Genomic DNA, 25,392 nt, shown 5'->3' with positions numbered 1-25,392 from the left:
TTTTGAGGTTTTTATATAATTTTGTAGCTTCACAGTGGTGTTCCTTATGTTTTCAAATCCTAACATTCAAATTTTGGTCAAAGTATGAATTTTTTAGCTTCAAAATGCTATTTTCCCAAGCCCTTCTAACAACATTTTCCCATAAATAATAAATGTATACATTAATTAATGATAAAATGTGACATAAATTGATATTTATGTTTTAATTTGCTTATTTATTTATCTATCTTTGTATTACTTCCACTATCTATTATTATTATTATCATTATAGACGTTATGTAGCCTATTATCAGCAGAACAGAAATTATAGGCCTAGATTATATAAGAATATAGCCTGTGCATACCAACAATTACACAAACAGACAATACTGAGAAGAAAAAAAGAATAACTATCTAAATAAACATTTTAAAAACGTGTGAAGTTAAACATCATGTATATACAATACATGATGTTTAACTTCACACGTTGTTCTGTTAAGTGGAACTATGATTGATAAATAAATAAATATGCCATTAAATGAACTCAACATAATATAAAAAATAAATGTATACGTTAATTCATTGATAAAATGTGACATAAATTGATATTTATGTTTTAATTTGCTTATTTAATCATCTATCTTTGTATTACTTCCACTATCTAATATTATTATTATTATTATTATCATTATTATTATTATTATTATTATTATTATTATTATTATTATTATAGACAGAGAGTAGATAGTAGATAGTTATGTATTATCAGCAGAACGGAAATTATAGGCCTAGATTATATAAGAATATAGCCTGTGCATACCAACAATTACATAAATAGACAATACTGAGAATAGAAAATAATAACTATCTAAATAAACATTTTAGATTGTTACATTGTTACATTTGTTACATTCTGTGTGAAGTTAAACAAACAACATCCGGGAACGCCCCCATCTCTGTGAGCCAATGGGATTCCTCCTGGGAACACGCGTCTCTACGTCACACTGCTGCTGCGGACTCTGTCCCACTTTCTTATCTGTCGTTTGCATTGAACAAGTCCAACAGGTAACATGTCTATCCGTGTGTTAGATATCATCTTTTTCTTCTATTTCGCCTCTCACATCCCTATCACATTATTTATTGACTTACAAGCCCTGCTACCCGGAAATGTGTATCCTCAGCCGGTGAGTGTCAGCAGCCTGCAGCAGACAATAATAGAGACACATTATATAATAAATAATAGTTACTAAACTCTTTCATCTCTCCATCAGCTGATAGATGTGTTGAAGTGGTATGCTGAGGCGTTCAGGGACCCCATGGTGCTGGATCCTCCGGAGTGGTTCAGATCCTTCATCTTCTGCGAGGCTTTGTTTCAGACGCCTTTCTTTCCTGTTGCAGCTTATGCTTTTCTAAAAGGTCAGTTCATACAAATACACTGTTGCTGTTTCTAAATATAATATTGTGCCTGAATGTGTCTGTTTACATATGCATAGTTGCTTCATTGACACAGAAACGCGCATAAACATGAGTGAATGTTGTAGGGTTGGGGTCTCTAATTGGGGAAGCTAATTAATTAACATATTATCCACATGAAGTAGTATTTCATAGGGAGCGTCTCTATGTTCCCAGGGTCCTATATTCCCCAGTTTAATGTCCTCTTAATATGACACATTAACATTAGTTTTATGTTCTCAATCATTTCAGCAATGTTTTTTTCCTATAGGTCAAATCAGTGTTTCCCTGGGTCAATATGTTGAAATGACTCACAGTGCATAGTTATAGGATAGTAGTTATAGTTAACTAGTCATAGTTATAGGATAGTAGTTATGGTTAACTAGTCATAGTTATAGGTCTGCTGATGTTAAAGGATCACTCCTCAATCAGCCCTCAAATTTGCAGCCAAGACAATTTTCTTGATTTTTGGCATTGATATCTCCATAGTTGCTAAACAGATGTTTACTGCGAATATAGCCCTTACCAATCACTGACAATGTTAGTTCATATCAAGATACACACAGGTCCTGGAAACATCGGACACCGTTAACATAGGACACCGGGAACATAGGACACCTGGCGCATAGGACACTGGGAACATGGGACGCCGGGAACATAGAACACTGGGAACATGGGACACTGGGAATATAGGACACTGGGAACATGGGACACCGGGAACATGGGACACTTGTAACATGGGACGCCGGGAACATGGGACGCCGGGAACATGGGACGCCGGGAACATAGGACACTGGGAACATAGGACGCCGGGAACATGGGACGCCGGGCACCGGGAACATGGGACGCCGGATACATAGGACTCCGGTGTTACACTGAAATCTGTGACCACAGAGAGCAAGCAAAATTTTCGTCAGAAAATGTGACCCCACCTATCTTTTACCCTTCTTTTAGAGTTTTGTGAATATATCTTTAAATTAAAAATATTAAAATACATTTATGTTTTTTTTTATACAATTTAGTTTTCTGTGTTTTCTGTCACATTTTTGTCTCACTGATTATACATGTATAGTGGGGTCACATTTTCAGACAGCAGAAATGGTGACGTAATGTGTTGCTGACTCTCTGTGGTCACAGCTTTCAGTGTAACACCCCAAATAGCCTAAATGGAGGTGAATAGAATTTCGTGCCCACAACACTGAAAAAATCGACAGTAATATTGTCCATGTTTCTTCTGGATAATCCAAAGACATGACTACTTTCTACCATAGAGTGTGTTCTGCAGCCTGGAGCATCTGTTGATCACTGAGTGTGTTTCTTCTCTTTCAGGTGGCTGTAAGTGGATCAGGACTCCTGCCATCATTTATTCCACACATGTGGCCACCACCCTGGTCCCGATCCTAGCTCACATCCTCTTCTATCAGTTCCCTATGAAACCCAACCCTGGTCCCCAGACCCCGCAGGAGCGCTGGCTGCTCGTCTCCATATACGCACCATACCTGCTGGTGCCTGTGCTGCTGCTCCTCACCATGCTGCTCTCCTCCACATACAACTCCACCAACTCCAACGCTGGACACCAGCCAGTCAAATCCAAGAAGAAGAACTGACACGGAGCCAGACTACAGCTATCTAATTCACTCTGATTTTAGGAGATATTTTTTTTAATTTCTGAATGTACCATTTGTATGTGATGTAATGTACGTATAGGTCTATCTGAGAGGCTGTGCAGAGTTCAACTTTGAGCCAGAATGAGCACTTTTATTAAAAGTAAACACTTGTTTACTGAACTTGTGTTGTGTCTTTATCAGTACCAAAAATGAAATGAATACATTTATAAAGGACTCTGTAGGAAATCCTATATAATCCTAATATTTACTTCCTGTGATATTGTGAAATCAGTTCTTAGGTGATGCATAGATTGCTTTGACCTGTTCTGATTTGTATTGCTAGTTAAAACCATGGCAACAAATTGTAAGCAGAGGAAACTTTATCAGTTTAAAAAAAAAAAAATCATACTCATCCAAATTGTGTGTTATGAATGCATGAATAGTGATGTGAATATAAAAATCATATTTCTCTATAATTAAATAGAATATGGGGGCTATCAGGGACTGGTGTCAGGCTCCAGCATGGGACATAAATAGAGTGAGGGACCCCTCTCACTATTTAAAGCGCTACCAGAGGGGAAAATACTGGTGCAGCTGTGGATGGTGTGGTGCTACCTCATGCTACTTTTTTACAGCTGAAATAACTGATCAATAATTGGTCAAACTATGTGTCTGCCTCCTTCATCACCCAATGATTAAAGTGTTAAAACATGCTATCTTTACTGATTTATTGATGGATCTTTGGGCTAACGAAGTAAAATAAAAAGTAAAGTAAAATATTTTTAAGTACTTTAAATTTAGATTTCAGCCTTTTTTTTACTAGTAAAACTCTGGTGGAGACATACTGAGTCCTCTATAGGAGTGGGTATCAAACCTCAATACATTCTGAGTTCCAACCACATCAGCACCGTGTATCGATGCCATTGAATGTTTGTCAGATTTCTAATCTTGTTTACGGATTCTTTTGATCATTTACATTTGTATAACTTTAGGCAATATTTGAATTCACTATCTCAGCACTGGAGAGCTCCTTCAGCAAAAGACTGCTCCACCCGAAGTGTGTGAAGGAGCGCCATCGCAGGTCCTTCATTCCTGCAGCTGTCAGACTCCACAACCAGCACTGCTCCCAGTAGACCAACATACACACCAAAAACTGACAATAACTGCACTAAACTGTAGACTGACTGTGCAATATCAGTTCTACTCAGGTGTACTTTCAGGTAAAATTTCATTCCAATCACTATGAAATATCAATTTTCCACTTGTGCAATTGTGTTAATCGTCGGTTTATTGTCAATACTTTATATATTGTTCCTATTTTTAATATTTCCTTCTATTTACATTGTTTATATTTTATGTCTGTCTGCTTTTTTTTTTTTTTTTTTACTTTACTGTGTTGTATCTTGCTTTTTGTTTTTACTGATGGCTCTTGTTTCTGCATTATATATCCCCTTTGCTGCTGTACACTGCAAATTCTCCCACTGTGGGACTAATAAAAGAATTTCTTATCTTATTTATTATGACTGATGCATTGAGCAGTTTGATATGCCATATTTAGTTCAATTAAAAATGGGGTCAAACATAGTTATACTCCACAAAGTAAGATATTATATTAGCACCAATATCAATACCAAGCCCATATTTAGTGTCTGAACATGCTGGAATCAGCATGTTATGTGTTTCACCGTTTTTTTAAAAAAATGCCAGAGTTCAGCCACCAGAGGGTGTCCAATCTAAACAGATGGTATGGTACTCAAAATCTGGCAACGGTATATACATATATAAGATACTGTATGTCTATGCGGTAAGCAATACACTTGTAACTTGTTCAATACTTCCCTGTTTCCTCCATGCAACATGTATTGTTTATGATATATGTTCTCTTTTTGTCAAGAAAAGTATTTTTTTCCTGGTTGAACAACTCTGCAGTTTAAGCCTGAGGGGGCTTAAACTCTGTCTATTTTTTTCAGACCATTTTTTTTTTTAGATCTATACCTACATGTATTACTTAATCATGTCAATGTTAAAAATATTAATGTAATATATCATCTGGGAATGTTGATAGCAATATCATCCACTTTCTCCCAAGTTGTTTTCGTTGCAAAATATATATATATGTAGATAGATAGATAGATAGTAACTTTAATGATCCCGAGGGAAATTCAAGTTTCCAGCATCACAGTTCCATAGTGCAAAACATGTTAGTAAAAAGGCAGTAAAAAAGTTAGTAGTACAAAATACAAAAAAAATATACCAGATATAAAAATACACGGAGATGAAGAAAACTGTTAAAACTGAATATAGTGCAGGGTAATAGCTGTGATACACAACTATTAAAAAAGTGAATATAGTTCAGAAGAGACTGTTAAAAGTGAATATAGTGCAGGGTAACTCCAGTAGTAATAGTAATAATACAGTAGTAAATTAGAGTATTAGGGCCACATTGAGGGGAACAAATAAATCTGATATTTCGAAAATAAAGTCATAATATTATGAAAATGTTACTGCAATATTCAGGTTAGTTCATAATATACCAAACGGCGTCAGACAGAGCCTCAGTAGACGGACTAACCTCCGCAGCGGAAGGACACGTCTACAGCTGGTCTCCTCTCCGGCGGAAGGATCGCATATAAAGCAGGAACATGGCACTAGTTTTTTCAGTATTGTTCGAACCACCGTGAAGACAAGAGGACCTTCAGTCTGTCCTTCTGTCTGTCTTCTCCTGCTGTGACAGGCATTAATAACTGTACCGTTTATATAACAAGCAGGTGAACGAACAGTAGCTTGACGTGGAAGTACAAGAGGACAACAGAAATGTCTCTGGAGGACTAGGACATCTTGTTTCAGAGGACGGATCATAAGGACTGCAGATAAACAACAACAGCTCTGTGTTGACATCTCTGCTAACACTGACTGTGGGACTACCATTAGCTGGTTGATGTTATCTAGCTCTGTAGGCTGCTACAGGTTAAATTACTCAGTGCAGTCTCTCCACACAAGGTAACGTTATTGTAGTGTTATCGTGAGCATGTTTGCAGAGCCCTGCTATGGGCAACAGCAGCTATGACGCTAGGTGCAACGTTAGCCACAGGGTTATGTCACTGTCAGGCTAACAGATAGCTCTCTGTAGCTGCAGCTGCTTCTCCAGTCTTTTGCATGGTCATGTCCTGCAGGGTGGGCATCATGTAGACTGTCCCCTCTGATCAGGTTCAGGTGACAGGAGGACACATTAGTGTGTTAAGTGAGCCTCCTTGGAGAGTAATGCAAAGCTGGATTGCATCCATCCAACTGGGTCAAAGACTGAGGACAGCTGGCACTGATAACAGTTTAGCTCAGGATTGTTTGTTAGCCATGCTCAACAATCCAGTCTGTTCTGTGTGATATTACAAAAACATCCAATAGAGGACATGTGAATGCATCATGTCCTGACTGCATCTCTTATTTATGCAAACATCAGAGCAGCCTGTCATGAAGTAAAATCCGCAGTGCAAGAAGCAGTATCAAACCAGGATTGAGAGCATTCATTTGCTCCAGGGATTGTTTTTCTGAAGAGGAGAGCATCAACATTTCAGGCTACAACCACCAAGTGTCCAGCATCAACTGGACCATCATCAGATCCCATGGCAATGGAGCCTGTGGGAGATTTTGAGTACAGCAGAAAAGACCTGGTTGGACATGGAGCCTTTGCTGTGGTGTTCAAAGGAAGACATAGGAAGGTAAATAAATAAAACGTGCCTGCTGTGTTGTCTTCCCCTCCTCTCTCCCTCTTTTCTTGCAGGATAAAAGGGGCCAAGTAGCTCAGCTTCATTTGTAAATCTGGGTCAGTCAGTGGCAGTGCAAAATGCAGTTCTGCAGCAGCAGCAGCATATATGGGCTGTCACCTTATTCGGTGTGGTAATATTGCACCACTTTTATGATTAAACATCTGGATCCAGTCTGATGTTTCTGTACAGTCTTGCTGTGATAGGTGATTTCAGTGTTATTTCATCAGCCTGATGTTGGTTGTATAGATGCATTTTTGCAGCCTGGTTCATTCATGAAACGGATGAGTCAGGCAGCAGTGAATGACTTGCTGACGTACTGAGGCAGGAGGGAGGATGGGGTGCAGTGTTTTTCCTTTGCCTTTTTTAAGGATACAAGCCTCCGTTATGTAAGAGCTGCACAAGGTTCATTTATACTGAAGCACTGGAACCTATTACATTATCAATGCTCAGAAATTGAATTAACTCATTACATTTGCCTTGGGTGTGGTTTATTTATATCACATAAGGACACAGGGATGGTGAGTTTGTTTGTTTGTGAATGTGTGACAGAGATGCAGGAGATGACATCATGTTGTCCCCATTGCTCCTAGTGTGAAACAGATGGTCCTGAATTCCTCAATGAAAGCCACATTAGAGGATCCCCACGCTCCCTGCTGTAGCCTGGGCAGAGCAGCAATCTATAACTAGCTCACAGCCTGGACACTGAGCTGAATGTAGGCCTGCAAACAATCACCCAGTCATCACTGGAAGCTGTGCATCTAGCTGCACATCCGTCCACTGCACACATGCCTTCCTGTCTTGTTAAAATGGTTCTTGGCATGTGATCAGTGTATTTACTATTTAAGTCCTATCATCTGCATGCCATTTAGCCTATTTATAGGATTATTTCCACCTCAGAGGAACAGAAAGGTCAGAGCCCCGTGTCTATACCTGCAGCAGACGTGATGGATTGCTTCTTTGCTTAAGCAGTGTGTTGGACGTTACATATGGGCTCCTATTACACTGTAATATCAAGCAATTATTCAAAGGACCATCTGTGAAGAGGCAGGATAATCAGCTAATTGCAGTAGCAATTGTGTTTTTGACTTCGTCAGGCAATTTCCCAGTACACCGATTTAACAGCAAATGCCAAAAAATCAACAAATCTCATTAAGTTGTAATTTTATGCCAAAATCCAATTACATTTACGTCCTTTTGGAAACTGCGTTGTCACAGAATATTGCAACAGCTTGACCCTCTGCAACTTGGCAAAATATATCAAACTTTCAGAGAGACAAGTTGCATCATGGCACAGCAGCCAGAACACGGTCTGTCTCATTTTCATGTGTGCATGTGGCTGAAATATATACACATGTATGAATAATCAAGAATTTAAAAGGGTGCAACTAACGATTATCTTCATTGCTGATTAATCTGCTGATTATATTCGTGATTCATTGATTAATCATTGAGCGTTACCCACTAAATTTGAAGCACTTAGTAAATGTATTAGTACTAGTGAGGTTATTAGGACAAAGTATGGTGTCTCTTCAGATAAGAAAGGAAAAGACAACGAACTTTATCAAACTCTTCAAGTCTCTTTCCTAGCATATATCTGATAATTTTCAATAATCCACCCACACCCTAGCTGTGATTATCCTAAAATAAATTATTAGAAGCTCCTAATATTATAAAAATGAATCCCTTTCTGAATGCTGATCAAGGTTATGTTGGATATAAGGCATGGACTGTATGTAATAAGTGGACGTAGTCACCATGAAGTCAACCATTGGTTTGTGAACTACAGTTTTAAAGCCTTGAGATCGGCATTTTCTCATAGACTTTTACACAGTCGGACTTCTTTTTGCAACCAGAGGAGTCGCCCCCTGATGGCCATTAGAAAGAATGCAGGTTAAAGGCACTTCAGCAGCGGTTTCACTTTTCAGAACCAGAGGTTGTCGCCTGATATAAGGACAAATAATCAGATCTCTCCCTCCTCAAAGGCTTTAAAGAAATTGTAGGAAGAAGAATCAGATGTGAATATATTAACTGACTTATGGAAGAATAGCTTGGGATACACTCTACCTGTTCTGTTAATGCCACACACAGATTATTGCATTACTCAAAAGTTAAACTTGGTAGGCTTTTTCCAGATGTGTCATTTCTGTGTTATAAATGTCAGTCAGCTGAAGCCACCCTTTCACGTGCACTCTGCCCCCAAACTACATAGTTTCTGAACAAGCATATTTTAACATTTTTGAGGATCATATTGGCTAAAAATCTCTTTAATTTCCAAAAATAAGATATAAAGTGTGTTGATACTCCTTCGGTGTCTTCTGGTCAGTCTCATCACCTTGGGTCATCTTCTGGTTGCAGTGTTGCTGACGCTAATCTCTTTGTTGCTCACACCTCTATAATCTGCTGTGATTCATAAATGAGATCATGCATTATTCTGGGAAGTGAAAGGGTGCTTCTGTCTTTGCAGCATGACTCAAGAGGACAACTGCTTACTCTGCACTGCTAAGCTCTCCATTCTGTGGTGCACTACCGGGCCATTAGTTTAGTTTGATAGAACGTCTCTCCCCCACCCGCCGATTCTCCTCACCCTTCAGCATTACATGATGGGCCAGCGGGGTCACTTCTTTTTTTTTTCTATGGGTGTAGTGTCTGCAGCACCGTCACACTTGGCTGGGCAGGCTGACAGTGAGCTGGATATGGATGCAGCTCAGTTGGCAGTGTGTCACTCTCACACACACACAAAGACTCGTGTGCTAGATTCTATGCCAGGCTTTAGGCGGAGTGCACCCGCGGAACAAGAACATCTCCTTTTAACCTAGATTCATTTGGAAAGCATGTCTTGTCATGTGTGTTTTTCTCAAGGGCATAGAAACAAACCATCTTCCCTGGGTCTATTTCTGTGTCCTTAGTTGGGTGTTTGCGCGTGCAGCACATGTCCTCAGAGCCCTTGAGCTCACGTGAGCTCCAAAAGTCTTTTTATACCTGCTCAGGAGCTCCTCTGGAAACATTATCTCATCCCGGTCTCACTTAGCTTTTAGTATAAGTAGGCTACCTGGCTCCCATTCTAGCTGTCACCCGAGTGCCTCGTCATTCAGAGTGTCATTCAGCGCAATAGACTGACTGGCCTAGCTGTCAGAAACCCAAGTGACCTGGTGTTATTGGGACGGCTAGAATTTCCTCCATCCCTCTAGTCAACTCTCACACAGTGATGCTGACAATGTAATATAGACCAGCAGGCTTTGCCTTAAGCACACACACACACACGCACACCCCCCCCCCCAAAAAACCCTCATAATTACTCATTGTGATAGTCTTAGTTAGTTACATAATGTTTTGGAGTCATTCATTTGGACAAAATAATACATTTTGTTTGAACAATTATTAGGGGTGAGAGAGCGAACAAATTTCCTTCTCATAGTGTCCTTAATGGGCCAGAATACAGCCATGCGATGGCCTAAGGCATGATCACACATGAAATTAACATTCGCCTCTCATTCACTTCCATTCTACGTGAGCAAAGGGGTGAAAACATTTGCTTCCGGTGGTGAGAAGAATTCGCGCAAAGTTCTTTGGTGAACTTTTAGGAGAATATGGTCTCGGCGATTGTCACTTGCCTGCATTTGCTAGGGCTGGGTATCAGTACTCAATACCTTTAAGGCAGTGGTTCCCAACCTGGGGTCCGGGCAAAGATCACAGGGGGTGTGCCAGGATCTGTCTGCTCTGAGGTTGTCAAAATTATGTAATAATAAAGATAGATGTAATCATTTCTATGTTTTTATCTAATGAAATATTAAGTTTCAATCCATATTTGTTGCCGTTTTATCCTTTCAAAAACATGTGCTTGCTCTCCCTCTCTCCGCACACACCTGTATTAACGGCGCGCTCCAGCAGCCGTCTAACAACATCAAAAATTACATTTATTTAACCACAATAACAAAAAAATATTTCGGCTCTAATACTATTATTGTAAGTTAATGAAGTTGTTACAAAAAAAGATCATCTGTATCTGCTTGTATCACTTTATGTTGACGAAACTGAAGTTATATTCATTAAAGAAAGTTGATTAAATGAAAAAAGACATAATTTAATACAATGAATCATTTGTAATTTTTTTTTAAGGACGATAAAGATGACGGCTTTTCTTAGAAACAAGTAGGAGGGGCTTCAAGGAAAATAGATTGATACCTTAAGGCAGTGGTTACCAACCAAATGCAATTTTTTTGAATGAGTGTAACTATTAAGCTGTGTCCTATGAAATACACTGATCACAAGATGATACATCCAGGATGCATGGGGCTTACCACCTCGTCTGAATAATATCCTGAGGGAAACAGCTGTATTCACAAGCCTCTATGCTCTCCTTTAATTGACAGCAACTGGTTCATGCACTTTCTCCAGTGGCTGTTGAATGTAAATTTCGAAAGTGTTGGAAATTGCCAGCCTAAAAGGGACGTGTCATGAAAAACTCCCATTTTCAGTGCTTGTGTACATCCATCTGGGTATCTGGAATTCCAACCAACCCACAAACTGTGAAATAAGACAACCCAGTCAGTTTTTTGTGGGCTGCCATTCAGATTTAGCTCCCCTTTGTAATGCACATGCAGGCTCATTAGAACATACTGTACCGCACACAGCTTGAGAACTAACTTTGTAAATGTGCACCATATTTTTCTCGGAAGCCAATCAGAGCAGACTGGGCTTTTTCAGGAGGGGGGTCTTAAAGAGACAGGAGCTAAAACAGAGTATATTCAGACAGACAGGATGAGAAAAATAATGTGTTTTTTGAACATTAAAGCATGTAAACATGTTCTAGTGGAAACCCAAAATACGAGAATGAACCTGAAAATGAGCACGATGTGTCCCCTTTAAGAAGAAATAGATGGGGGGGGGCTGAACCAAAGAATGCAATGAGACTGTAATAGAGTAATATTAGTGAAAGGATTTGGTTCATACGTTTTTCTTATATATGTGTATGGGACATTGGGATGAAGTTGTTGTTGTTGACGTTGTTTTAATCTTTTTCCTCTCCATCCTGCTCTCTGTGTTCTGCAGAAGACAGATTGGGAGGTGGCCATCAAGAGCATTAATAAGAAGAACCTGTCCAAGTCCCAGATCCTTCTTGGCAAGGAAATCAAAATCCTCAAGGTGGGCATGACACTTAATCGCCTCTCACTTATCTCCTCAATACATTTAAAGAATGAAATGACATTGACTGAGTCTGCAGCCACCAGGAAGGAGCCTCGACTTCCCTGATGGAAATATCAGTGAAAGTGATGCCATTACCTGCTATAGTCTAGTTAATGTTCCTGCTAATGCATCTTGTTTTTCTGTTCTGTTTTTACTCAGGAGCTGCAGCATGAAAACATTGTGGCACTTTACGATGTCCAGGTACGTTTTTTTTCTTGCATCAAATTGTTATAAGCTTAATGGGGAATTATGTTTACAATAGTATTTCAGTATTCATCTCCATTGAGTGTTGATTGCTCTGTGGTTCTTTTAGTTGCAGGTATGTCTGCGACCTTGTCTGTTCCAGTACTTACGGAGCCAGTGTTAGAAAAACTTGAATCTAGTCAAATGGATCTACATTCACAAATCAAGAGGATCAATGTTGCTATTGGCTTGTCCTTCAGTTAAATGCTGAGTAAGGCTACTCTCTCTCTCTTTCTCCACTCAGCTGTCTGATTCAGGGTCAGTCCAATTGCCCGGGTTGTGCTGTAGTGTATAGCCTGTCTGAGCACAGCTTCTACTACAAACCTGACAGTGCAGGCTTTGAGCCAGATTGTGCCATAGCGACAGTTGACCCCCTTTATACATCAGCTGTCCTACCAATATAACCTGACAAGTTGCACCCCATAAAGTCAAGGTCTCTCAAAACTGTCTTTCCATTGCTCTTATGCACAATGGGACTGCAGAGAGCTGGATGTGAAACTGCAATTCCATCCACTTCTAAGATTAGCTTTTATGAGACTACATCACCCAAACAAACCCAAATGCATCTGGCCAAACTGCAAAGCCTGTGGAAAGTGTGTCTCAGTATGACTCAGTAGGAAAGAGTGCCTGAGTGCTGAATGTGAAAGCTCGTACTGTCAGTGCACTGTCACATATACAGTCCACTGGTTGATGCCCATCTGAGGGGCCCATGAACGCATGTTAGATGAGCACAAACAGCTAAGATCCACATTGTCCTCCAGCTGGGAGCAGAGTCCCATATCACGTATTCCTGACACAGCTAATTTCAGATCCCGATGGATTAAAAAAAAAGAAGTGTTTTGAAAATAAATACTTTGCCGGAGGAGGCAGAATATTAGACTGTGTGTTTTTCAAAGCTTACTGTTTCTAGCATAATCACCGGTCCTGTAGTTTATACTGTTGTGGTGCTTTAGTGATGTAATTTGTTGTTGGGTTGCACGTTCCTGACTCATGGTGGGTGTTGTAGGAGGCTCCGACTGCTTTTATGCAGTGGTTTACATTCGCACAGCTTAAATAAATGTTTGTATTTGTGGTTTTCAAATAGAACTTGACAGGGAGTCTTTGAATAGCGGCAACCAACAGTACATTTTTGGATTTAATTTAACTTTAATAAAAGATTGCTGTGGTTCTGTTGAGAGTTCTGAAAAATTGTAAAGTCTCCCATCTTCAAACTGCTGTTCTGTTTATATTTTTTGGACACAAAAGTCCTTACCAGAAGAGTAGAAATGCAGTGTTTGTTTAAATGTCGAGAATTGGCTATAAGAAGCTCTTACATTTGACTGTACACCCAATAAGGAGATACAAAGGGAGGAATGGTGAGCGAGGCAGAAGCAGTGATGATGATGCACTTCCCATAGTGGTGGTACTTCCTGTGTTTGAATAAGCCTCCCGCAGGGACGCTGCTGCTCAGTCCATCCACCCATTTCACTCCTCCACCCATCTCCTCATCCCTCCATCAGTCCCGCTGATGTAATAACCTCTTCCAGAGGCAGACGGCTGAGGAGCCCAGCCATAACTCAGCAGGCAGGATATAGTAGAATAGCTAACTTCCATCAGTGACGAGACTTGATTTTCATATTTAACAAAATCAGCTGTTTTTGCTCCTTGATTGGGTCCTATTAAAAAAGGGAAAAATGAAAAACCATAACCTTAAAGAACACGTTCATTTATAACTATTTATTAAGCAAGGACACAAGTTGATTTAACTTTAAAAGAAAGCTAATGACTCAAATTAGTGACAGCCTATGCATTTATTATATGTCTTTAGAGATAGTAACAGAAAGGAGATAGATGGTGCAAGTCATAATGATAATAATGATAATTATAATAATTAACTTTCTTAACAATGTTACAAAGTGCTTCCAAACAAAAAGCAAAATACAATAAAACAATAATTATACAATACAAATAAAATACAATATAGAAAGTATACGTCATGCTATTAAAAAGTTACTTCATTGGGTTTCCTAATAATATTATCCTGCCAAAATGAATCGTTTAAAGGAACATTTGGGCATTTTGGGAAATTTGCTTTCTTGCCAAGAGTTGGATGAGAAGGTTGATATCACTCTCATATCTCGGTTAGCATAGCTTAGCTTAGCACGAAGACTGAAAACAGGGCAAACAAGTAGCCTGGCTCTGTTGAAAGCACCAGCACCTCTAAAGCTCACTAATTAACATGTCATATATGTTGTATGTTTATTCCGTACCAAAATACAATTCTTATAATCAGGGTTGTATTATATTTGGGCTAATATTGCATTTATTAGACTAGATGTTGACTATTTGCCTCAGGCATGACGCTTTGAATGCTTTAGGAAGAAAGTATTTATTTCCCCAAAATAAAGAGCTTTGTATCAGTAGTGGACTCCGTCACTATGGAAACACTGTGGTCTAGGCACCAGACAGACACTAAGATGCTGCTGCTGTGTTTGTTTTGTGTCAGTTGAGTGGTTTGAGTAAGTTTCTTCATGCACTTCCTCTCTTTGTTTGCCTGCTTTCTGTCACCTCTGCCTCTGTTGCCTTTAACATTTACTGGTCTGGTCTAGCACCGTTTATAGGCACAGTGTCCCCCTGTGTCTTTTTCTGACTAGCTGGCTCTTCTTTTTTTTCCGTCCCCTGCAGCATTGGCCTGTCTGTTGGTAGTCAGTGTCATGGTGTGCATTTCCTCTCGTGGTGACTATCAATAGAGTCTGCTGTGTTGCAGACCAACTGGCAGCCACTGCTATTTCCACATATTCTTATTGTTTCCATTCCCAATTAATTTTGTAACTTTGTCTCACTTTTTCCAGTTTCTTGTTTCCACATATTGCCATTTATCAATAGTTATTCTTGAATCCCCAGTTGGCGTCGTTTCAGCCTCATCAGCTGTTGTTTTTTTGACATACTTCTGCCTTTTTTTACGATTTTTTTTTCAGACATATTTCGGCTTTTTACTGATTTTTCAGCCTAATTTTCGGACACATTTTGGCCTTTTTTAGAATCTAGCATGCAGCTTTAGCCGTGATGTCTAGCTCTGCTTTTCCTGCAATGTGTGAAACCCAAAGTGTTTCCATACTTTACTGTATATGTAGTGTTTACCACTTTGAATTTAACATGTGAGGGTGCAGGTCATATCCACGTGGAACCACCGCCGTTTCCTACTTCTTCGTTTTGGCTCTCTGGGGCCAACTGCGGTTTGTTTTGGTTGACGGATATGGAAGGGATATGACGTCACATCAACATTAAAAGTGGTAACTTCCTTCTACCTCCGCATAGACTCAAATGAACAAATATATTGATTCTGACATTAAAAAATCTGTTTCAAAATTGCAAAAAAAAAACAAAAAAAACGCAATACATAGGCTTTCCCACTCCTATAAACTAAGATGGTGACCATGGTAAACATTACAGTAAAGCCTCTATGCATCTGCATTTTATTATTTATTTTAAATTAGCATTTGCCTCAAAGCACCACTGTGCTCACTCAGACTCAGAGCTGTTAGCATAGTATCAGTTGTAGCTAACAGGATGCCAGCAAGCACTTGACAGATGGCAATATGCAGGAGGAGGAGAAGTTCAACCCAAACAAGCACTGCATTTTCACAGTAGGGTTATTACAATAAACATTTGTATGAAACTGATAAATCTTCAAAGCAGTTTTGAAATTAAAACAGATATTTAAGTCCCATCAAGTAGATTGACTGCTGTAATGCTTGTCAGTGTTGCTTTTATCAGCATCTGTTCCAGGGGTCAGCAGTTAGATTTGGTCATAGACCAGTTTTTCAGCTGTAGTTGAACCTTAAACCAAATCCTAAATTATAATCATTTCCCCTCTAAGTCCACTCTAGCTCCCACCACAGCTGACTGTGTTTCTATTCACACTGCTGCTGCTACTTGTGTGTACCAGCAGCACATATAGACTAGACTGCATTGTGTTGATCTAAACACTGAATAAACACTGATTTAGAACCGCAACGTCCTTTTGTATGTTTGATTTAGTTTCACAATGGAGGTGTTCATTCGCTCAACATCACATTGTGATTTAATACGTTAACGCCCCACCGTACTACCTCAGCACTTCTTGTGTTCTTTGCTGAATGCACAAAAGAAAACAGTCACAGATCTTGCTCTCAGGGCCTCTCAGCCCTGCAGATGTTGTAAAATGTAAGGTAAACTGATTAGGCAAATTAATATTGGTTGTCTCACCACAAGATTTGACCAGTAGGTTAAAGCATTAAAGAGGTTTTAAAAGGTTTAAATATTTACTTTTTGAAACCGTCATGTACACTTGTATGGCCTCTGCCAGCTTTTATGAATGCAGCTACCTGCCTACCTCTGCCAGAATAGCGGCGCATTGACAAAAGACTGCAGGGCTGGATGTGGGAGACAGATTGCAGGTCCTTATTCCGGCTGTAGTTTGGAGGAGCTCTGCTCGTTTGCTGCTTTTAATGACAGTCTTAAGCACACAGCTGAGCGGCTCCCTGTCCTCCTTCATGGAGATGTTAACGTTAAGCAAGCTGCAGCAGTGTGAGGTAGACGGGCTAATTATAAGGTGTCCTGTGTCAGGGCTCTATGTCTCTCTCTCTATGTCTCTCTCTCTATGTCTCTCTCTCTCTCTCTCTCTCTCTCTCTCTCTCTCTCTCTCTCTCTCTCTCTCTCTCTCTCTCTCTCTCTCTCTCTCTCTCTCTCTCTCTCTCTCTCTCTCTCTCTCTCTCTCTCTCTCTCTCTCTCCACTGAAGTCCACTGAAAGAGTTGTATTTTTCACATACACTGATCAGCCATAACATCATGGCCACCTGCCTAATATTGAGAATTTGGAGGCCGAGTCAACTCCTCGAACTCGTTGCCGTCCACATGATGTAAAAGAAAACGTGATTCATCAGACCGGGCCACCTTCTTCCATCGCTCCGTGGTCCAGTTCTGATGCTCACGTGCCCATTGTATTCGCTTTTGGCGGTGGACACGGGTCAGCACGGCCCCCCTGACCGGTCTGCGGCTACGCAGCCCCATACGCAACAAACTGCTCCTCACTGTGTGTTCTGACACCTTTCTATCGGAACCAGCATTAACTTTTTCAGCAGTTTGAGCTCCAGTAGCTCTTCTATTGGATCGGACAACACGGGCCAGCCTTCGCTCTGCACGTGCATCAATGAGCCTCGGATCTGACCCTGTCGCCGGTTCACCGGTTTTCCTTCCTTGGACCACTTTTGGTAGGTCCTGACCACTGCAGACCGGGAACATCCCACAAGAGCTGCAGTTCTGGAGATGCTCTGACCCAGTCGTCTAGCCATCACAATTTAGCCCTCGTCAAAGTCGCTCACATCCTCCTTACGCTTGCCCATTTTTTCTGCTTCCAACACAAAGTTCAAAGTTCAAAATGTTCACTTGCTGTCTAATATATCCCACCCACTGCAACGAGATAGTCAATGTTATTCACTTCACCTCTCAGTGGCCTTAATGTTATGGCTGATCAGTGTATGTTCATGTTCTGTTAATGACACAAATAGAAACATAAAGAAATTGGTGGGAATGAAAGTCGTTGTAACGGTAAAGTGAGGTAGAGGGGGTGGAGGTTTGTTTATGAAGTGGTTTGGTTTGTGAGCCAATCTTCACAAAAGCTGATGTTGCTCCTAAAGAACATTGTGTTCTCGCCTGGAGAGGGGCCCCTAGCCTGGTGTGTGTGTGTGTGTGTGTGTGTGTCCTGATTACACAAGGTACTGAGGCAGGATTGACATGAAGAGGGCTGAAAAGAAAAAAAGGGGTCATTAGAAATTCCTGGATCCTTTTAGAGGGGACTTTTGGGGCTCAGTGAGTTTTCCTAGAAAACCTGCAGTATGTATGAACCTGCCTGGCCTCCATCCACATTCCTTTACAGAGCTTTGCTTTCCAGACATTTAACTGGCTGGGACAGACGCTCAGAGGAAAACACTGTTACTGCTCACTGAGGCACAGGCACAGACACACACACCCAGTCGTCTGGAGAAAAAAACATGTACAGTACTTAGTGTGTAACATGTGTTTCATCAGCACATGCTGTACGCAAACACACTCACATGATCTTCAGTCAGGTGTCTCTCTCTTGCATAACAAATGTTTATTTGGACCATAGTTCAACTTTGAATACAGTTTAAATTATTACAATACAAACTCTGTTTGTTTCACTAGCTGTGTTTCCATTCACATATTTTATGCACATAATTAAGTAATCGCATTGGAAACGGCAGAAAATCTATAAAACTTCCTGAATTGCGCAAAAAAGTTTTTACGCTCACTTGAATTTTTTTTTTTTTTGCATTTGACGAAAAAGAGTTTATGAGCTAAATGGATTATGGAAACACCTTTACCAAATAAATTGTGACGTAGCGATTAACTCACAGCATGAAACATGACCAATACTAGCTGACATGAAAGAACAATCAAAACTTGCCCATTTGAAACAAATTCCTGAAGACCTCTCCATTTTTCTCTCTAGATGGTTAGATGGCCAAGGTGACTGGTTTTGTTTCCGGTTCGTAACCTCTACTTCTACTCTGTTGATTATAGCCACGCGTAGCCTATAGCGCCAACTTCTGACCAAACAACGTTGTAGATGAGATTATTCGCTCCAATCCAGTTGATGGAAACGTGCCTAATTCGCATTTCTTTTTTTTACGACATTTCAAAAGTTTGCTTAAAATTAGTTTGACAATTGACCCTTTCGCTGGAACGCAGACTGGCCAATCATAGCGTAGCACCAGCCAGCTCCAACCGCGGTCCGACAACTATCCGGCTGTGCTCCGTAGAGTCTCATGCTGTTTCCGATTTTCTTCATTTTCAGGCTGGATTAGTGGATTTGGAGCTAGTGATGGTTGACCGTTGTGTAATAGTGATACTCGTTACCCGGAGAGGTTGGAAGGAGATATAAGTTTCTAAAACGTTACGCTTCTACATAAAAACCTTTGGTGCTACGTTAGCAGGGCGGGGCTTAGTGAAGGGTCAATTTGGATACACGGCTGTAGTCTTGGTGCTTCATATGAGAGTGCATTATTGCTGGTATCCCATTACATCCCAGCAGTCAAGTGCACTTTTATGGGACGTTCTGTCTGTTCTGACGTCCTTTCTATGCACGGTGTTTAGTTTGTGCACTGTAGGTGGCCATATCAGCATATCTGTGTAATAACAAACTGTACTCCTTCAAAATAGTAAACATCCGCCCCTCTTTACCAAAGATAGAGCCACGGAAGATCAACAAGCAATCCTGACCTTTTGTCCTCGGCACATAATTACTGTTTTCCTGCTGCTGTCGCTGACACAGTCATCTGTCATTCCGAGGGGGCTGTTGTGTCAAAGCACAGACTTAACTCCCAAATGACACCAGTTTTCCCAGAATACCCCAGATTACGCATGTCGCTTGCGTGACAAAAGCACACTGGCTCACCACAAATGCTTAACCTCCCTCCTCCCCAGTCCCAGTACACACACACACACACACACACACACACACACACACACACACTCCTCTCCACCTCTCCAGTTTGGCTATATCCCATCCCCCATGTAGTTACATAACCACTCCTGGAGCTGAAGTGTGACGCAATAACCGAACGACTAACCAGACACAGTGCTGATTTGGCCCACATGGACTCTTGGCAGTCCGGAGTATTTTTGTGCTGTCAGTTTTCATATCTCAGGATAATAAAATCCTTTCATCCTTCCGTCCAGCCCGCAGATTTGTATTCTTGCGAAACAGCTTCTAATGTTGCATGAGTGTGACAAGGTTATGATGACAGAGGGAGGGGGGGTCTATATATATCATAGCTGTTTTGGAATATTTTATGCTGCAAGGGAATGTTTCTGAGCCCAGCCTTCACTTGGCTGCGAGCCATCAATGTCCGAAGTCCACCGATTTTTTTTGTTTGTATTTCACACGTAGCCAATGTGTGAACAGTACCTTCTAAAAAACGTTTGTTCGTGTAAACAACAAAGAGTCGTCACTTTCATAACTGTGCTACTTCCTCTAAGCCCCCACCAACACAGGCTGCCCTATGTGCTGCTGTCACCACCTGCCTCTTGAAATTCATCTCACTTCTTAGCAATTAGGCAACAACCGCAGCAAGCCAGAGACAACAACATGCAAAAGTGCCAAAACACACACTGAATAACAAAATAAATGTTTCTCCAGGCAGCAGCTTTTCTTAGAAGTACTCCGTCTCTGCTATTTGTCAGTTTGCTCTGACGTTGGACTCAAATTTGTGATTGTGTAAGAATGTTCTCCAGTGACGATGACTAGTCATCACCAGCATCTACTTCTGTGTTTTTGGTGACACTTAACTCACCCCCTCTTCTCCAGATTGCGCTGCAGAAAACATCCTCATTATGTAATCCCCACTTGGCCCCCCCTCCAACACACAAACATACAGTCAGAATGGATAATGGTGACCCATCCCCCACTACCACCTGCCCCAAGAGGAGAAAACACTGTATAGGATTGGAAAAGACTGAGCTACTAACCAAGTAAACAAACAAGCCCATTACCCTGGGGTCACCCGTCAGTTGACCTGCATGGTGGCACAGTGCTGTAGCTCTTGGTCAGACCACGGTCACCTATAGTATCTGTTTATATATTGAAGGCTGTGAAAAATACCGGATTACTTTTTGTTGTTGTGTTCTGCTGGTTAGAAATGCTAATGGATACGGAAGCTGATGCCAGACTCATCTGACTCTGATTCGTTCCGGTTCATTGTGTTTACAAGCAGTTTACTCCGCAAACAAAATGTGTACTTGCAATTATTTGTCTCTGTATGTTCTTTTATATTTTTTTATTTTATTCTTATTTTAGTTTATATACCTCTTATTATTTCTTTCTCTTACATTCTCTATTCATCTCTACTTATTTCTGTCCTTGTGCTGCTGCAACAACTGAATTTCCCCGCCGGGTTTCAATAGAGATTCGTCTCATGTATCTGTTGCTATATATCGTAGGCCCAAGCAATATGATCATTTTGATGCAATTAAACCACTGAGCCCATTAACTTGTACTGATCTACATTACCCAGCTTCTATTATGAGCAAGGTACAATATGTTATATAAATACCAGTAATACGTTTGATAATACCATAATAATATGGTGATGTTATGTACAGGATGGTTTGTTATTTTGCTGTATTTTCATCGGCTCTGTAAAATAAATTTCCATATGTTGCTTGACTGGTTCACAAACTAGAATCACAGGCTTCTTTAAAAAAAACAAAAAAACAATTGGGTTGCAACGATTATTTTCCAATATTGATTTATCTGTTGATTATTATTATTGTTGATTAATCGATAAATATAGTGAAACGTTGTGAATAATAGCCATTATGGTTTCCCAGAGTCTAAAGGTGGAATCTTCAAATTCCTTGTTTTATTCGTTCCAAACTTCAACAATATTCTGATCAATGTTCTTCAAATTAAAAACAGTTGCCGATTCATTTCATGTTAACCGACTACTAAACGTTTCAGCCCTAAACTATATCCAATGCGACTTCCATTACGAGAGAGAGAGGTATGAAAAGTTAATAGATAGCTGCAGTAGGAAAGTTTTTTAAGAACCTAGGAACCTTTTGGGAACTCTGGTACCTTACCTGCATTTTGACGAGGTGAATATGGGTCTACATTTAGTTTCTCGGCCATCGCCTTTGGCCCCCAAAAAATACAGCCTTATTTAGTGTTCTTCCTGACAAGATAACATGACATGGTTGGTACCAATAGATTATTTTCTATTGTCATACGATACCAGTATCTTTACTCTAGCTTTAAGACTGAACCCACTACAACCGCCGCATTGTTAAAAGGTTAATTGTTTATATAATAAAAGATCGATACTTGATGTCCGTGTAAACAATATTGCCACACAAAATATTTTTTCTTCTTTTCATGCTTCTTTTGCCAGTGTTTGCTATGTCTATACAATGTATTATGGTGACTGTGAACATATATAATTTCAACTATTAGCTGTGTCATAAGCATTAGATAGCATTTATCATGAGTCAAAAATACATGTTCAGAGGTAGCATGCTTATCAAAAACAGCTGCACTGATGTTATGTACTGTGGATTTTTTTCTAGAGGCTGTTTTCTAATGGCTGTGTGGTTGACCTGATGACTGCTTCAGGATAAATGGCTTCTGTAACTGATCCTGTGTCTCCTTATCTTCCAGGAAACACCCAACTCCGTGTTCCTGGTCATGGAGGTCAGTATAGAAACGTCTGACTGTCTGGATATATTTGATGTGTCGGAGCTCATATCCTCTTCTCATGTGTTGTCACTCGTGTTTTCAGTGTACCTCGTTACTTACTCTAAAAAAGTAATTAGTTACTTAACAAGATTCTTTAATAAAATAACACTAGTGATGACATAAATCATGTAATGGTTTAACCCAAACACTGGCTGTCGGCATGCGTTCTGTGCTCCACTGCTGCCGTCCCCCTCCCTGTCAGTCTTTTCCTCTCTTGTTTTTATAGTTTCTCTCGGCCTCACCCTCTGCATCCTCCCCAACTTTCTCTGCTCCTTTCGCAACACTCTCAGCTGCCTGCAGGGTAGAAAACAAAACGTGACTGCACCTTAAATTACTCACCGAAAGCACACCCCCCCTGTTTTCTAGGAATCACATTCCCCGAAAGCCTTTGCCTAAAAACTTGTTTTGATTTATATTTAGACAGCTCTACAGTATACTCCATCAATAATCTTTTGGAATCTTGGATCAGCTGTCATAGGACTAGGTTACATTAATTTACAGCACTGTTTTTCATTTTTTTGTGGTTATATTTACCATTTTCAGCTAATGGTTTAGGGGATCTTGAAGGGGGGCATGTCCTTGCTGCACGTTGAAGCATGGACCTCAGTCTGGCTAAATCAATGTCCCTGCCTCATGTTTTGCTTAGCAGGAAAAAGCTAGTCTTACTCAAACGTTGGTGGAAGTATCAGATGAAAGTGTTCTGAAGAGATGAGTGCACTGAGCCAGGTGTGATCCCTACTGTATGAAGACAATGCTGTGCCCTTTGAACACTCAGTCTGGAGGGTAAAAAAACAATTCATTTGTTGGATCAATGTTTGAAGGGACAAAGTTTGTCTTGGAACATTTAGTGCAGCATTATGCCAACATACAGTAATAACAAGCATAGTTTGAATAGGGCTCAGATAACTTGCATCATGTTGCCATGCTGTATGGCTCACTTACCAGCCATACAGCATGGCAACATGATGGATAGCTAACTGCATACCTCTTCTGTAGTCTGACTCTGGCTGTATTCGAAACCGCCTACTACATACTACTGAGGAACACAGTATGCAGTATACAGTATATTACTGCATACTACTGATGAACGCAGTATACAGTATGTACTGCATACTGCGTTCCTCAGTAGTATGCAGAATGCTAGCAAAGCGATGTATTTGCAGTATGCTAGACAAGGCTTTAGCCTTTAAACCAGCTCTTAAAGCACTGGACAACAAAAAGAACTCATACCACTATTACAATATTATTGAAAAATACAACTTAGAATAAATAGTTTAAACCTGCAGTATCGTATAAAGTAAACTAACATAAACAACTAAATCTAACAGCTCATAGTGAAGTCAGACAAACAGGATCATCAACGAGGGGAGACGGGAAATATAAAACATTGATCCACAACATTTACTTAAACTTTGTACACCAATTCCTCTCCCTGTGTTACCTTGAATTTATAATGAAAACTTGTTGTCGCACGCCTCCACAGTGAACAGAGAATCAAAAAACAGAAAAAAGTCTTGATAAATTGAAGTAAATGGGGGGCCGCGTTTAACAACAGCAAAACTATATCAAAACATCCGTTTACAAACTCTCACACAACTCGTGCAGTTTAATCCAAGTCTCATTTATCCAGTTGTATGCTCACTACTTCCCAAGTTTGAAAATGATGTAAATAAGCTGTGGCAGTCACCAGATTTCAGCCTAATTGAACACCTATGGATGATGAGTGAAGTATTAGATAGCGCTCTCCACCACCACCACCACTATCATCAAAACACTAAATGAGGTCATATATTTTGGAAGGATGCTGTTCATCCCTCCAGTAGAGCTCAGAGAATCTGTGCGAAGGAATACTGTAGCCCATGGTTGGCTTTATGTTGCTGTTACACTGAGGATTCCTATGCAGCGGAAGTGGACGATGACTTTATTCAGTCTTGCTTGTCTTTGCTTATCCATTCACTTTCTTTTAACCTAGTCTGTCTGTTCTTGCAGTCCCTCTTGAGAACTAACTGCTCTCTAGCAGAGGTTGTCAGCATACATATGCACGCATAATACCAAAATGTGCTTCACAGCTTGACATCGTTGAACCTGAATTTAGTTTTTGCTGATAGTGATTGTTTGTCTCCCGACAGTACTGTAATGGAGGTGATCTCGCCGACTATCTGCAAGGTAAGCATCACACTAATCTGTCCGCCAAACACACATGCAGATTGTTGTTCATCAAAACAAAGTTATTAATGCCGCAGAGGAGCAAAAGCTGTGTGACTGCAGCTATGATGAGTGTAGGTGTGGGAATGTGCATTTGTGTGATGGATAGTTTGAGGAATAATGTAACTCTGTATCATGTGGGGATGTTAAAGATTGTGTGTATTTGTGTTTTCTATGTGGGGGATGTGCGTGTGGGAACCACTACAGCTTTGTACAAAGGGTTCCTTCTCTATTTCAGAGCCAGTCAGCACAGTGTTTATGCCTCTGTGATAGTTTATAACAAAGGTCAGCATTTCTGGTCGTAGAGCAACAAGTCGGCTTAAGCTGAAATGATACATAATGGACAGGGAAAGTGATCTTTGGAAGTTTTATTTTGCATGTTTCTGAACCTAATATCCTCTCCAGCATTTGAGTTTCAGAACGGTGAACTCACCCCATTTGACAAAGACGTTCTAAAGAGAGTCAATAAGTAACTCGTAATGTGTTGTTATAGTTGCTGCGAATAGCTTCATAGAGTTAAAGTCAGGTCAGCTTCTGGAATCTCAAATCCCTCCAATTGAATGGCAGTGTGTCAATACATCTGTTAGATAACCACAGGTGTTTACACCTCTGTTCCATAAAAACACTGATTGTGTTGCTGGAACAGCTCCCTTATCACTGTTCTTTTGTATAATGTCCCTGC

General features: G+C 40.3%; 2 protein-coding genes across 2 annotated transcripts in view; both read left to right on the top strand.

Annotated features, from left to right (window-relative positions):
• The first annotated feature begins 999 nt into the window (after window positions 1–999).
• Window positions 1,000–3,218, top strand: tmem97 (transmembrane protein 97). The gene is made up of 3 exons (XM_074640018.1): window positions 1,000–1,163; window positions 1,251–1,395; window positions 2,761–3,218. Exons 1-3 carry the CDS (start codon window positions 1,050–1,052, stop codon window positions 3,036–3,038), a joined length of 537 nt encoding a protein of 178 aa, XP_074496119.1. The 5' UTR covers window positions 1,000–1,049; the 3' UTR covers window positions 3,039–3,218.
• A 2,479-nt stretch (window positions 3,219–5,697) lies between these two features.
• The window catches only part of ulk2 (unc-51 like autophagy activating kinase 2), a 35,573-nt gene continuing 15,878 nt past the window's right edge, over window positions 5,698–25,392 (top strand). Inside the window, exons 1-5 of the mRNA XM_074639999.1 lie at window positions 5,698–6,754; window positions 11,852–11,944; window positions 12,146–12,187; window positions 22,428–22,460; window positions 24,635–24,671. Of these exons, the coding sequence (XP_074496100.1) occupies window positions 6,659–6,754; window positions 11,852–11,944; window positions 12,146–12,187; window positions 22,428–22,460; window positions 24,635–24,671 (301 nt within the window). The 5' untranslated portion in view covers window positions 5,698–6,658. The remainder of the gene's footprint in view (window positions 6,755–11,851; window positions 11,945–12,145; window positions 12,188–22,427; window positions 22,461–24,634; window positions 24,672–25,392) is intronic.

Source organism: Sebastes fasciatus, chromosome 7, assembly GCF_043250625.1.
Source record: "Sebastes fasciatus isolate fSebFas1 chromosome 7, fSebFas1.pri, whole genome shotgun sequence".
Classification (NCBI taxonomy): Eukaryota; Metazoa; Chordata; class Actinopteri; order Perciformes; family Sebastidae; genus Sebastes; species Sebastes fasciatus.
This window is presented reverse-complemented; position numbering and strand designations above follow the sequence as displayed.